We start from the raw sequence: 14,104 nt of genomic DNA on the forward strand, positions 1-14,104 counted from the left end.
GCAGTTAAACTTTGATTAATAAAAATCAATTAGGAATAAGATGTTTTGTTTAACTAAAGCTTAAGCAGATTTGTTTCAGGTATTTTTTTTAAATCCAAAATCAATTAGTTTATTTCCATATCTCATTAAGATATGTCAGACATAATGTAATCATTCACTGTGCTTATAATTCTAGAAGATGTTATTTCACATACTCAATCTTTAAGATTAGGTAATTTTATTATTTTTCTTCTGAATCTTAAAACTGGAAAGCAGAAAAAAAATCTGGCTAACAAAGAATGTACTGAAGTTACTGATTATTAAATATCATTTCAAGATATAAATGCAAAAGGAAACAACATACCTGATTGAATGACGAATCACTATCAGAGCAATTATCTGTGCAGTAACTGTTGCTTTTCTCCTTCTGGATTTTTTTCTGCCTCTCTTGACTTCGCATCTCATCTTCTTCAAACTTGTTAATCATAGATTCCACCACTACCATCATGATATTCTTCAGGGAATGCATCATTTCTTTGTATCTTTAAATTTAAAACAGTCTTGGTAAGAGAAAGACTATTAGCACAAATTAAAACACTCAGTAAATTAAACTATCTTTTTTTTCTGTAAAGTCCCTCTAAGGGCACAGTTCGAAAAAGGAAAAAAATATGTCAGCTTTTTTTAAAGAACAAGTGGCACAATGGAATTCACACAACAGGAATAAAAATTAATAAGAATTCCAAAACATATGTTATTTCCCAGATTTCTTCATCTGATTACACAGACCAAGGTAGTAAAACTAACACAGTCTAAGGCAAGATATTCCAATAGCATGGATACCAGTACTCCACAATAGTCAACTGCTAATACCATACTACCAGAACAGTCTAAACCTAAAGTTTATTCCTTGTTTATTTCTATCTCTTTCTCTATCCTCCTCCCTTCTCTACTTTCTTTCCTTCCCTTCTTCCCTGCCTATCTTTATAGGTACTTATAGTGAGCATTAAGACCTAAATAAGAGCTAAGCCATCAGTAGGTCCTTTGAAGGACAGAGGCTAAAGAACCTACTGTCAGAGACGTTAAGAAAGGGATTCCTGAAACTGGTAAGAGTTTGAACCAGATAGCTTCTAAATCCCTTTCAGCTCCAGTCTTAGAAAGAGGGATGCTTGGGTAGCTCAGTTGTTTATGTAGCCAACTCTTGATTTCAGCTCAGGTCATAATCTCAGGGTCGTGAGATCGAGCCCCACAAACCTGCTTAAGATTCTCTCTCTCCTTCTCTCCCTCTCCCTCAGCCCCTCCCCAATTCATGCCCATGCTCTCTCTCTCTCTCTCTCTCTAAAATAAATACAATCTAAATAAATAAATAAATAAATGCCTCAAAAAGAACTTATAAATAAAGTTCTCCACTTACTATGTGCCAACTCTCAAGTACCCATTTTAATATTAGGTAGAAATCCCAGGGTGCCTGTGTGTCTCAGTCAGTTAAGTGTCTGCCTTCAGCTCAGGTCATGATCCCAGAGTCATGCAATAGAGTCCCGCATCGGGCTCTCTGCTCCACGGGGAGCCTGCTTCTCCCTCTGTCTCTCATAAATAAATAAAAATCTTAAAAAAAAAAAAAAAAAAAGACTGAGGTCCCAAAAAGCCTAGAAATAAAATTTTAGAGCTAGATGAAACTATTTTTAGAACTTTCATCTAGCCTTTTATTTTACAAATGAGGAATATGTGACCTGACCACTGAAAAAGCTACACTTAAAACAAGGCATAAAGATTTAAATAAACATAGTGAATAAAGTACTATTTTGGAATTAGAAACCCTGGATTATAATTCTGACTACTTTACCTACCAGTTTTGTCATCATAAATCAGTTTCATTTTCCTCAATGATAAAATGAGATGAAAAGAATACAATCTAGCTGACCTATTTCACATAGCTGTAGCAAGACATAATAGTATGTATCTGAAAGTTCTTTGTAAATATAAAGCATGAAACATGTATTTATTATCATTTTGTAATAAAAATACATTAGGGAAATAAGCACAGAAATGCCCCTTTCTTTATACTTCTAGTAAATGGGTTATTATAACTCCATAAACCTGAGGAAGGATAGGTAAGTTACTCTTATAAAAACAATAAAACCATGCTGGGGTTTTCGATATAAATAGGAGGCTAAGATTTTAAAGCTTAAAGGAATTTTAAAATACATTTTAAATTATATGATATACATCACATATTAGTAACTATATATAATTCTATACATAACTTAAAATACATTCTCATATATTTACTATGGTTCAGCAATCTATAATTTACATAATATATAACTAGAATCTAATTTAATACATAGTTTATTCATGTATGTGTTTTTAAAGCATCAGAAATTGTGAGAAAACACAGAAATATTAAAAGAAGATGAGAATAGGAACAATGCAGGAGGAAAACACATACAGAAGAGAACTGTTAAAGAGGTAAGGAAAAGTCCAGATCCAAGTTTAAGGTAAGGGGATATAAAGAGCAAGAAGGAATCCTAGGACACTCATCAGACTAACTGGCAAAGTATCTATAGGATAACTGAAACGAAAGCGTCCAGCTTTCCTCTACACATTCTCAGCAGCAAGAAACAGGGAAGCCTAACAATGCCTTGGTAGCAATCAAGAGCAATCCATCAAAAGCTGCTCTCTCCCTCCACAGTATTTATATTATAGCTGGGCACAGATCTAAACTACAGTCCCAGACTCCTTTGCAGTTAGACATAGCCATGTAAACAACATAAAGCCTTTTCCCCCTTATAATTTACAATATAGTAATTTAATACATGAATATAAAGGTAGGAATCTAAATGATGTATATAAGGTAGGACTAAGGGTCATTAAAATCTGTAAGTTTCATCTTAGACATGTTTCCTCCAGGCCTTTTTGAAAACACTAACATGAATTCTTCTGCAAGAAATACCAACAAGCTGTCCACAGAGATAAGAATAATAATTTTTATTTTTATCTTTTTTAAAGATTTTATTTTTAAGTAATCTCTCCATCCAATGAGAGACTTGAACTCAGAATCCCAAGATTGAGAGTCGCATGCTCCTCTGACTAGCCAGCCAGACACCCCAAGAATAATAATTTTTTAAATGTTAAAAAAAAAAAAAAAGCTAGAGGCCATACTCTCAATATCAAGACTCAAATGAACTAGTCTTCAACAGTAGCTACTGCAGTTTTGAAAAAGACAAAGACAAACAAATATAGTATGGACTATAAACACCATTAAGACTCAATCAATACTCCAAGAAATCAAAATAAGAAAAAGTTCTAACAGGTAGTGAATAAAAACCACATCAGTTAATAATGAAAATCTACATGGTGAGTAGTTGCACTTACACATATGAGGAATAAATGATAGACCCTACAAATGAATTCTTCTATCTGTAAACTTCTATTCAAAAAATATCAACATGTTTAATTAAAAAAATAATTTCTAATTATTATAGTAAAAATGCTGTTAATAGAGATACTATTGCCTCATCATTAGTCCTAAATAATTTCTGAATCTCACATATCAAGAAAAAAATAATACTCTGCTCAACTTAAAATCATTCATCTACAACTGACAAAGCAGAAGACAAACACTCATTAAGACACAGAACATCTTTGTGAGGTAATTATAATTGTTTTAATTTTACACATGGATGAACTAAAACACAAGAAAATTAAATGGCTTATTCAGAGATTTTAAAAAATTCCTAATATTCCCATATAAAACTTTGCTCTTAGCATGAAAATGCTTTTATTTTCTGACTAATAAAATATTTTAATACTCCTTTTAGAATAAATTTAATAGCACTGCCAGAAATAGATTACTGGAAATTATATTATCCAAAGATGAACATGACTCTGGTTTGTGATTTTTCTTCAAATCAAAAAATAAGAAATCTTGGGGTGCCTGGGTGGCTCAGTCTATTAAGCATCTGCTCTCAGCTCAGGTCATGATCCCAGAGTCCTGGGATGGAGTCCCACATTAGGCTCCCCAGTTAGTGGGGAATCTGCTTCTCTCTCCGCCTGCATTTCCCCCTACTTGTGCACTCACTTTTGTGCTCCCACTCTCTCTCTCTGACAAATAAATAAATAAAATCTTTAAAAATAAAGAAAGAAAGAAAGAAAGAAAATGTTATTGTGGCATACTCACTCTTTAGATTCCTGAATCCTTTTAGTAACATGCTGTACAACTGTGTCATAGCCAGATTCCTCATCCTGATTCTGATCAGATGTCCATTTTTCCATTTCTTCTTCAATCATAGACCCCAAAGTGTTACATATATGCTGCCGAAGATATTTCACAAATTCATAGCTAAAACAAGTATTTAAAAAATAAATGCAGTAACTATCATGAACTCACTTAGGAACCATACCCAGGAAAAAATGTTAGCACAGAAATATTTTAAAAATACTCAGATTTCTTCCCTTTAAACTAGGCTTAAACTTTTCATCCCAAATCACCAAGCTTAACTAGAATTTTATTACTTTTTTTCTGGGACATTGGCATTTTCTGCATACATTCCATGCCCACTCACTCCATCAGTCCACCCAGTCATCAACACTTGATAACACTGCCTACACATCCTTTGGTTTCATCACCTCTCCTTTTTTTCCACTTCTGTTGGTCAGTGCAAAACCACATCACCTCACACAGAGATTACTACTGCGGCCTTCTTGCTCATCTTCTTCCACTGCCTCCTTCCCTCTCATATTTATTCTGAACACTGTAGTTATCTTGGTCCTCAAAAATCACAGCCTTCATTATTTCTGAGTTAGAGCCACTTTATTCATACCAATACCTCATACCCCATCACATACATAACATCTGAATAAATAGTTGTTGTATTTAAAACTAATTATTGGCTGTCTATTATCCTTCAAATACAACTTCCTTGGCTTGGCATTTAAATGCCTAATCAATCAAGCCCCTTAATTACTGTATCCCCACTTACATGAAGCCACATGTAAGTGTGTAAAGTGTATGTAAATCCCCACTTACATAAGCCTCAATTTTCTCCAGAAACCACCATTTTGATTTGCATATAAACAAGGAGGGACTTTTAAGTGATTATCATGAATTAGACACTGCTCTAAGTATTTTATTAATATTGTCTTATTTACCACATGAAATAGGTAAAATAGATGAGGATGCAAACGAAAAGCTAAAAAGCCTTGTCAAATTCACAAGCTACAGGGCACCTGTGGCTCAGCTGGTTAAGCGGCCCACTCTGAATTTCTGCTCAGGTCATATTTCTGGGTCCTGGCAGAAAGCCAAGCATCAGGCTCCATGCTCAGATGGATTCTGTTGGAGGATTTTCTCTCTCCCTCTGCCCCTCCCCCAGCTCCTGTGCACTCTCTCTCTCTCTCTCTCAAATAAATAAACCTTTAAAAAAAATTCACAAACTATTAACTCAAGTCCACCTTAATCCAAAACTCTTGTCAATCCCACAATCCCACACTCACTCAAAAATGGAAAAATTTCAAAAATGTTTAAGAAATAAGATGTTCTGTAGTGCTCAATGGAGATTGGAAATGGAAATAAATGTAACACTCATGTTTTTACCAACTGTATTATTTAAATTTCTTGCATTTAGGGAGGTAAATTTTTTATATTTCATTTTCTCAAAATTATAATTCACATTAAATTTAAAAGTGTAATTTACTTAAAAATTTATTTTAAGTTATTCATTGAATTTACTTTTAAATGTTTAATATTTATATTCAATGTTTAAGTAGTAATTTCTAAGCTTTAAGAAAATCGGGATCTATTAATGGCAGAAGAAGAAAACATTATTTTGTAAACTTAATGACCTGCAATATTAGATCAAAATGACAAAAACTAATTTTCAGAAATGCTAGAAGAAAAACTTACTGAATCATGTATCATAGAAAACAGCCTCTAATCATCATTTAAGCAGTTCTGTAGTTTTTGCTTCTTCTGGTGATTCATCATTGCCTTATATTACTTGAAGACCTTCCCTTATATAAGCAAAACTTCCCACCCATTTAAATGTTAACTTATTTTTTTATTTGTGTATTTGTAATTATAAACCAAATCTTTGCATATTCTATACAAAATGGCAAAAACTTATACAAGCAAGAAGAATTCAAAGATTAAGATTTCAAGAGAATCTTTTAAAGATACTGTTTCACATTTGACAGACCCTATATTTTGCCTCCACAGAGGGACAGGTGGCTCTGAGATTAGAGTTGGCAGATGTGTGTGATGAGATCTGAAGAGCCCAAAAAATACGTTTACCACATCCATCCCACCACAACCAGAAAACCTATAAAGAATCAGATTATCTGAAATTCCAATACCATAAATGTATTATTGTTTCTTTAAAATGTCCTTGTAAATGAAAAAGGATCTAGTAATAGATAATCATTTCAGCCCAATCAGTATGACACCACTGGGTAAAGGAAAAGTGTAATTGGAAGAAAGTGCAAAGAGATGAAAGTTCCCTAAAAACAATCTTGATCCTCCTCACAATCCTGCCCTAGGCTAGTCAAACAAGACAGTTTTCCTTCACATCTCTGAAATACTCAGTGAGAAACAAAACATGGGAAAGCCTGAGTTAGTTCTCCGAAACTAAAGGAAGGACCACTCTGAAGATTAATTCTACATCTCATCATCAACATCTACTATGAAAAGGCAAATGATTCCTTAGTTTGATCAGCCCCATTTCTGTGCCACAAATCTTGAGCAATTACGAGAAATGAATATTTAACTGAGAAATAGAACTCCTGTGTTCGTGTTGTTTAAAGCCCAAACTATAAGCAACAGAAACGATATTTTTTATAACTAAGGCAGTGAGGACATATGAAAGAAGTCCTTTAACAAAATGTATTCAAAAAGTTGAGAGAAGAGGCACCTGAGTGGCTCAGTCAGTTAAGCACCGCCCTCAGCTCAGGTCATGATTTCAGGGTCCTGGGATGGAGCTGCAAGTTGGGCTACCTGCTCAGCAAGGAGTCTGCTTCTCCCTCTGCCTTTCCCCCCGTTTGTGCTCTCTTTCTCCCTCTAATAAATAAATAAAAATCTTTAAAAGAAAAAGTTAAAAGAATACCATTCTAAAATAAAAGACACATTAAAAAAAGAAAGAAAGAAAAACACCTCCCCACTATTTAGCATCATCTATAAATAGCAAATAACAAATATGCTGAGAAAAAGTTAAAACCTCCTCTTTGGGAACCTGACAAACCACATACTTTTTCCCAATGATATCATTTTAATCTATGACTGCAGTATTAGTTCCCAGAAGACACCATTCAAAATACTTCAAGGTTTTGGTTCATCTTCCAAATTAAATGAACCCAAGAACCCCAAAATTGAATCTTGCCTAATGGGTTACTGCTCTTTTAAGAAAAAACGATCTCCAGGGAGGATAAGGCCCTCTGTCATGTGAGGACTACCAGGCTGCCTATGGCCCTTTGGATAGTCTACTGACTCCCTGATCATTGGAAGATTCACATTAGTAAACAGTAATTTCTGCAAGTGGACCCTTCTCCTCTTTGGGTAAAAAAAATCCAAGGCTTCAAATTCTCTTCTGACAATTCATTTTGTGTTGGTTTTTTTACCATATGGATTCATGGCAATATCCCATAAAATCCTATAAGGAATGCTGTTTTCTATAGTGGTGCCCATGATAGAAAGTTATTGTTGTTATGGGCTGGGAGAAACACTTCTATAAAATTAAGTACTGTGTTGCCTTCACTGTATTCCTCATTGTATTGGTGCCATTGAGCAGCTCTTAAATCTACAACTAATCCAAAAGATTGATGATAAGCTCTTTAAATCAACCCATTACATCATTTTTAGAAGTTATCCAGGAGGTGTAGCAATATTCTTATTTTGTATAAAAGCAAAAGCCTGGATGCACAAAAGAAACTTTCCGAAGTTCCCATACTTATTCCAGGAATAGCAAACTAAGATCTTACCAGGGGTAGACAGGTAAAGTCAAGTCAGCCATGCGTAAGAGAGAAAAGAGGCAGGGGTGAAATAAAAGGACATGTCTCAGCTAAAAGGAAGAGCTTCTACATGGCTTTAGCCACTTTTTGCCATTTAGCAGTATTAGCCTAATGTTGATTTTTCCAAGTTTTAAGAAAAGCCAGAAAACTATTTTATATACCATCTCTCAATTTTTAAATGTTAACCTTTAAAAAAAAAAAAAAAAAAGCCAAAGAAATACATCCACAGACCAAATATGGCCTACAGAATTCAGTTTGACCATTAACATCCACTTACTCCAAGCATTATAAAACCCTTACCACTAAAGATACTGGTGAATCACCTCTGTGTTTAAAATTTCTATTTAAGAAATGTAAAACTTCCTCAAAAAAAATGTACATTCTTAATAACTTATTTTAGATGATACTTATGAAGCTTAATTTAAGTCAATTCTGCTACAATTTAGGTCCTTTCCTCTCAGATTTATTTTTAGCAGACTCCTTTGTGTTAACATTTTCAGATTAACATACCCTAATTGCACTGGAAATATAAGGAATCATCCAGCTTTGCCATGGACTACAATAAATACAACTTCCATTTATTTTTAAGTCTATTAATATTTCCTTCTTGTTCATCTTAAAATTTTCTAATAACAAACTTTCTTATTTTTTTTAAAGAACATGATCTATACAATGAATAAATATTATACCTTTAGAAATCTATTAATCCCTTTGCTTCAGGTTTAAGTTCTAAATTTTATACTGGTCAATCTTGTAACCTTAGACAAAACACATGACCTTGCTAAATTTCAGGTTCCTGCTATGTAACCGTAATGGCAATTCTAATGCAAAAACTGTTATTTATTACATATAGCTATACTTTGACACTTTTCAAACCAAATATACTATACGTATATTTGACTAACCATTTTGTTACCTTAAAAGTAATTTAATGAGAAAAAATTAAAATCTGGTTTCAAAGATACTATTACCAAATGAATACAAAATATTTTTTACCAAATATCCCTCAAAGAGGTACATTAAAACCTAAAAGTACAGTTGTTTGCTGCTAAGGAAAAATGTGTTCACCTCACCACATTTCAGAAGCAGCTCAACTGAAATACACAGCAATGTGCTTCATCATTTTGCTTTACTACTGATGAATATGAAATTTTTCACATTTACACAGGAAAACTTTACAAAGTTGGCTAAAAGAACAGTCATTGTTTTCAATTTTTCCAGTTTTATTACCTAGATTTTTCCAAGAAAATCAATTATTTTTTCATGATGAAATTCTGACGTGTTCAAAATACACCAAAGTATGCACTGATACACAGAGTACTAATACAACAGAAAAACATTAAAAAATCTGATACAAGTTCATTTCAAGAATGCATTCTCTTAGCTATTTGAATAAGCAAAAAATTTTCAGTCATATATAGAAAAAATTATAGTAATGATATGCTTTAAAAAGAGACTTTATTAGAATAAGTTATGAATTATAATGCTGGTATTTGGAATTCTTATTTCAGAACAAAAAGATTTATTATATGACCCCACCTAACTTTATATATCATTAGTATATAAAAGGTTATATAATAGAAAGAATGAGTATTTTACATCACCTACAACCTTTTAGATCAAAGAATACGTTTCTGAGTCATGATAAACAATTACTAGAAATTCATTAATTATGAAAGCACACATATAATTCTTAGTAATTTTACTATACATGGATATCACTTTACACAATGGAGGCTTTCTTGAAGTTACCACTTAAACACCCTAGAGTTCACTGGTAGATTCTCCTGTGAAACAAAAAGTAAACCTCTGCCAAGCTCCCCCCAAAATTCTGATTCATTTATGAAGAGGCCCAAGCATCAGTATTTTTTTTTTTTACATGGGGCCCAACTGATTCTGGTGTAGCCAAGACTAAAAACCAGGGCTAATCTGTTTCCTGGGGGCCAGTTTAAGTGTCAAAACCTACACAACACACACACATAATGAAAGCAATGGCCTCATCCCTCCTTTCTCCCCTCCCACAGGCCTCAAATCCTTGCTGCCACTTTCAGAGACAAAGGCGAATCTTGGATCGTTTAGAAAATATATATAGTTTAAGGCAGAAAAATAGAAGTTCTGGAAAGCAGCGATAGTTTAGGAAAACTGCTCATTGGGGCAAACCCCAGAAAGGACTCTACTGCCTACACTATGGTTTCTTCCCCAAATGACTGTATTTTCCCCCACTTTACTTGATTATACTATCTGAAATTCCATCATGTATGGACTCAGTTGTCCTAACCATCTTCCTACAAAAATAGTCTAAAGACACCAGTTTCCCCTGTAAGTCTGTTTAATAAAATTGTTCTGGTAGCGGCGCCTGGGTGGCTCAGTGGGTTAAGCCTCTGCCTTCAGCTCAGGTCATGATCTCAGGGTCCTGAGATTGGCCCCGCCTCAGGCTCTCTGCTTGGCAGGGAGCCTGCTTCCCCCTCTCTCTCTGCCTGCTTCTCTGCCTACTTGTGATCTCTCTCTCTGTGTGTCAAATAAATAAATAAAATCTTTAAAAATAAATAAATAAAATAAAAATAAAATTGTTCTGGCCAATACTAGGACAACATTGGGTGGATTTAAGAAACCAATGTTCTGATAGTGGACATGGGAAGATAGATAATTCTGAAGTAGGAAACACTTTGGGAAGCAAAATGTATCTAAATGACTCAATAACATAGAATGCGGGGCCCCTGGGTGGCTCAGTGAGTCAATCCTCGGCTTTCAGCTCAGGTCATGATCTCAGGGTCCTGGGATCGATCCCCCGCATCGGGCTCTCTGCTCAGCAGAGAGACTGCTTCCCCTCCTCTCTCTGCCTGCTGCTCTGCCTACTTGCCTACTTACGATCTCTCTCCCTCTGTCAAATAAATAAATAAAATCTTTAAAAAATAAAAAAGAAAGAAAGGAAGAACATACAATGTTCAAGAAGAGTTAGGTCAGTGAAAACAAAGATTAAAATATGAGCAACCAGACTAATTGATCTTTAATATCACATCCAACTCTGAACTGTAAGATTCTATGGCAACACCAAAGACAAGCATCTCCTCCTCTTTTCCTTTTCCACACAGAGTTCCCTCCTCCTAAGACACAGATCTCCAGTTAGTGAACAAACACATAAATTTTGCCATTTATGCTTTTAAGACTACAAACTACTCAAAATACTTTCAGGATTATAAGTCTTAAAAACTACAAATCAGTTATAATTTTAGAGTGTCTGGATTTTTTTTAGGTAGGCCAAAAGTAAATCTCCTCAGTGAACAGTGAACATTAACCATAAATGTTAATCAGCAGGCATTTAATCCAATGCACTGCTGAAGAGTAAATTACTTTATTACAATAGTCATTAAACTGCTGAGAAGAACAGCAATGGTCTAACTTTAATTTGAAAAGTACTTTAAAATTGGAGGAGCTGAAACAATACAAGAAAATATGTAGCCTTAAACATTTACACTAAAAAGAAGAAAAGCTGAAAATTAATGAGCTAACCACTGATCACAAAAGTTTTAAAAATTTTCCAAAGAAAACATAGGAACAGAATGTAAAAACCATAAAGTATACATGTAATAGAAAGGAAAAACTAACCCAATAGCTGATTTTTTTAAAAGACTAACAAAATAAGCTTCTAGCAGAAGAGGGAAGGCACCCAAAAAAGAAAGAATAAAAAGGGGGGCATATAACTACAGATACTAAAAATAATTAAAAAGTTAACAGGATATTAATGAAAAACTATATAGTAATAAATTTGAAAATCTAGATGAAATACACAAATGCCCAGAATATGATCCTAGCAAAAACTGACAGTAATTTACAAATTATTTAAACAACTGCTTGCATGTGAAATAAAACCCCAAACTTAATGTTTAAGAGTGTCTGTGTGAGATAAATTTGTATTACATGAGTTTACAAACACTATTAATTAAATCTTAATTTGAGAAAGTTGCGATTATTCTACAGTCTACAGCTATTAGCAGTGGATTTAATGAATAAACAAGAAAATCATGGAAATACAAATAAATATATGTATAACCAGATATATTAGCGAAATTAGTAACCATATTAACAAGAGTTCCACAAGAACAAGAATTCCACACTTTTGAAAACTCCCTTGAGAATCTGGTGAAAACTGTAATTACTCCTATAAAACTGCAAGAAAAAACAAACTTTTACATTAAAGGGCTCAAGGATCCCTTTATGACCATGTAAGAAATGGGTGGAGTTCCAGATAAATACAACTTCCAGGCACTCACAAATCAGTTTAAAGGTAACTGAAGATAAAATTTTCAGTACCATCTCTGTGAGATCAAAATGAAATGCACACACTGAATTTAAAATACTGCTACCAATAATAATTAATTAATTGAGATACCTGTAAGAAAACTTTTCAATGGAGAGGATTAAATGAACCAGAACAAAGAAAAAAATCTCCAAAGAAACATAATCTTCCAGAATAATCTCAAATGGTACCTCTCTTATTAAAAACTCCTATGTCTACGGCTCCCAAGCCCACAGTCTCTAGCCCTTCTGTTAAAATTCTGCCATCTATCACAGGCATTGGAGTATGTGGCTTATCCTTTTCTAAGAACTTAAGCTATTCCATAGGACATTAATAATCTCACTTCAGTATTTCTGCAGTGCTCAGAATGAGCAACTGGTGCAGCCGCTGAAATACCACATAGCAAAGGAACAAAAATCTTGGGAACTCCCTGCTTTCAGGCACTGTGACAGGAATCCCTTGATAGAACATAATCACTCTTAGAAAAACGTGAACAATTTACAATTATTGTTACTGCGCTGCCCATAAGGAAAAAAAAATGAAGAATTAGAATATGTTGGTGTGGCAAGAGAAACACAGAGGAAGCAGAAGCTTTGAAAGTAAAAAATAAATAATACAAAAATTCGGTAGAATTTTTGAACCTCCAACTTGGGTGCTATTTTTAACAATAATCAAACGAACATTCTTTCTCTAACCACACTTGGACCTTTTCTGGATCAGCTGGCTTGTTTGCTTAAGACATCAAAAGCTATTTTACTTGTGAAATTTTTCATCAGTTTCCTCCAGATGTAAGAGGATTTCCTCGGCGCACTCCAGAGAGGGGGCACCCGTGATCTTCTCCTTCACGCTCTCGAACAGCTGCCTCAGCATCGCCTGCAGCATCACCTCGTCCTCGCCTGAGAAATGGGCCATCCTCTGCAAGAATCAAACGCCGACACCCATTACTCCAGGCCGGCGCAAATGCCGCGCATTGCGCACGCGCGCCCCCACCCAACCCAGGCCGGCGCACTACGCCGTTCCCCGGGAGACCACTGCTAGCGCCTGGGGGTGGATCCTCGGCTGCCCGCGCGTCTTTCCGGAACACAAGTCACCTTACTTTCGGGAAGCAGGGGTGCGCAAGGACCCGCCTTTGGTCCTAGTCGTTGCCGGCTTCTGTACGAATACTGTTCAGGCTGTAACCTAACCGCAAAAGAGAGAGATCCCGGAAGGTTTTGATGGGTGGGCCTGACGGCGGGACGTCAGCGATGCGCGTGACGTCAGCACGTTTGACGGGTTTCCTAGGTGAGAAAGAGTGCCGCTTGGGGACCCGCCGGGCTCTTAGAGAAAGGTTCAGGTGCGCTCGCTGTGCTTAGCCTTGGCTTGTAGATGGGAGGGAACGGAGTACGAAGACAAAGAGTTGAATAAAAGTGAAACTGAAAATAGATTGAAACGTTTTAATTACGTGAATGGTATTGAAATGTTACAATGCTGTTTCTCTTTAACAGCCAGCATCTATTGATTGCTTCCCCTGACCAAGCACCTTACGAGGAACTGTGAAGAAGACGGCCCTCATAATCAGACACAAAAAGAAATCCGCGTGTACACCACAGTGCAGTTAAGTGTTAGAGAAGTCCACCAGGTAGGTGTTGTGGAAATCCAGAATCCTCTTTTAACCTCACGTTAGAAGAGTCAGGAAAGAAGCGAAGAGAGTTGTAACATGCTCCAGTACTGGAGTTAGTAGGGTTAGAAGGAGGAAGTGAGGAGCCTGAGAAGCAAGTAGTCCACAACTGAAAGGGTCATGTTTGGCACATTTCTGGGTTAGAGATTAATCTTAAAAGTAGCAGGACACAATTG

The 14,104-nt window shown here is 35.3% G+C and overlaps 1 protein-coding gene across 1 annotated transcript in view; it reads right to left on the reverse strand.

Moving 5' to 3' along the window:
• LOC111147590 (TBC1 domain family member 32) overlaps positions 1 to 13,183 on the reverse strand; it is a 237,940-nt gene extending 224,757 nt beyond the window's left edge. Inside the window, exons 1-3 of the mRNA XM_022503709.1 lie at positions 13,029 to 13,183; positions 4,157 to 4,318; positions 344 to 521 (exon numbers count right to left, since the gene is read on the reverse strand). Of these exons, the coding sequence (XP_022359417.1) occupies positions 344 to 521; positions 4,157 to 4,318; positions 13,029 to 13,183 (495 nt within the window). The remainder of the gene's footprint in view (positions 1 to 343; positions 522 to 4,156; positions 4,319 to 13,028) is intronic.
• Between the last annotated feature and the right edge of the window lie 921 nt (positions 13,184 to 14,104).

Source organism: Enhydra lutris, unplaced genomic scaffold (assembly GCF_002288905.1).
Source record: "Enhydra lutris kenyoni isolate GAN:26980312 unplaced genomic scaffold, ASM228890v2 scaffoldscaffold17, whole genome shotgun sequence".
NCBI classification, from domain to species: domain Eukaryota; kingdom Metazoa; phylum Chordata; class Mammalia; order Carnivora; family Mustelidae; genus Enhydra; species Enhydra lutris.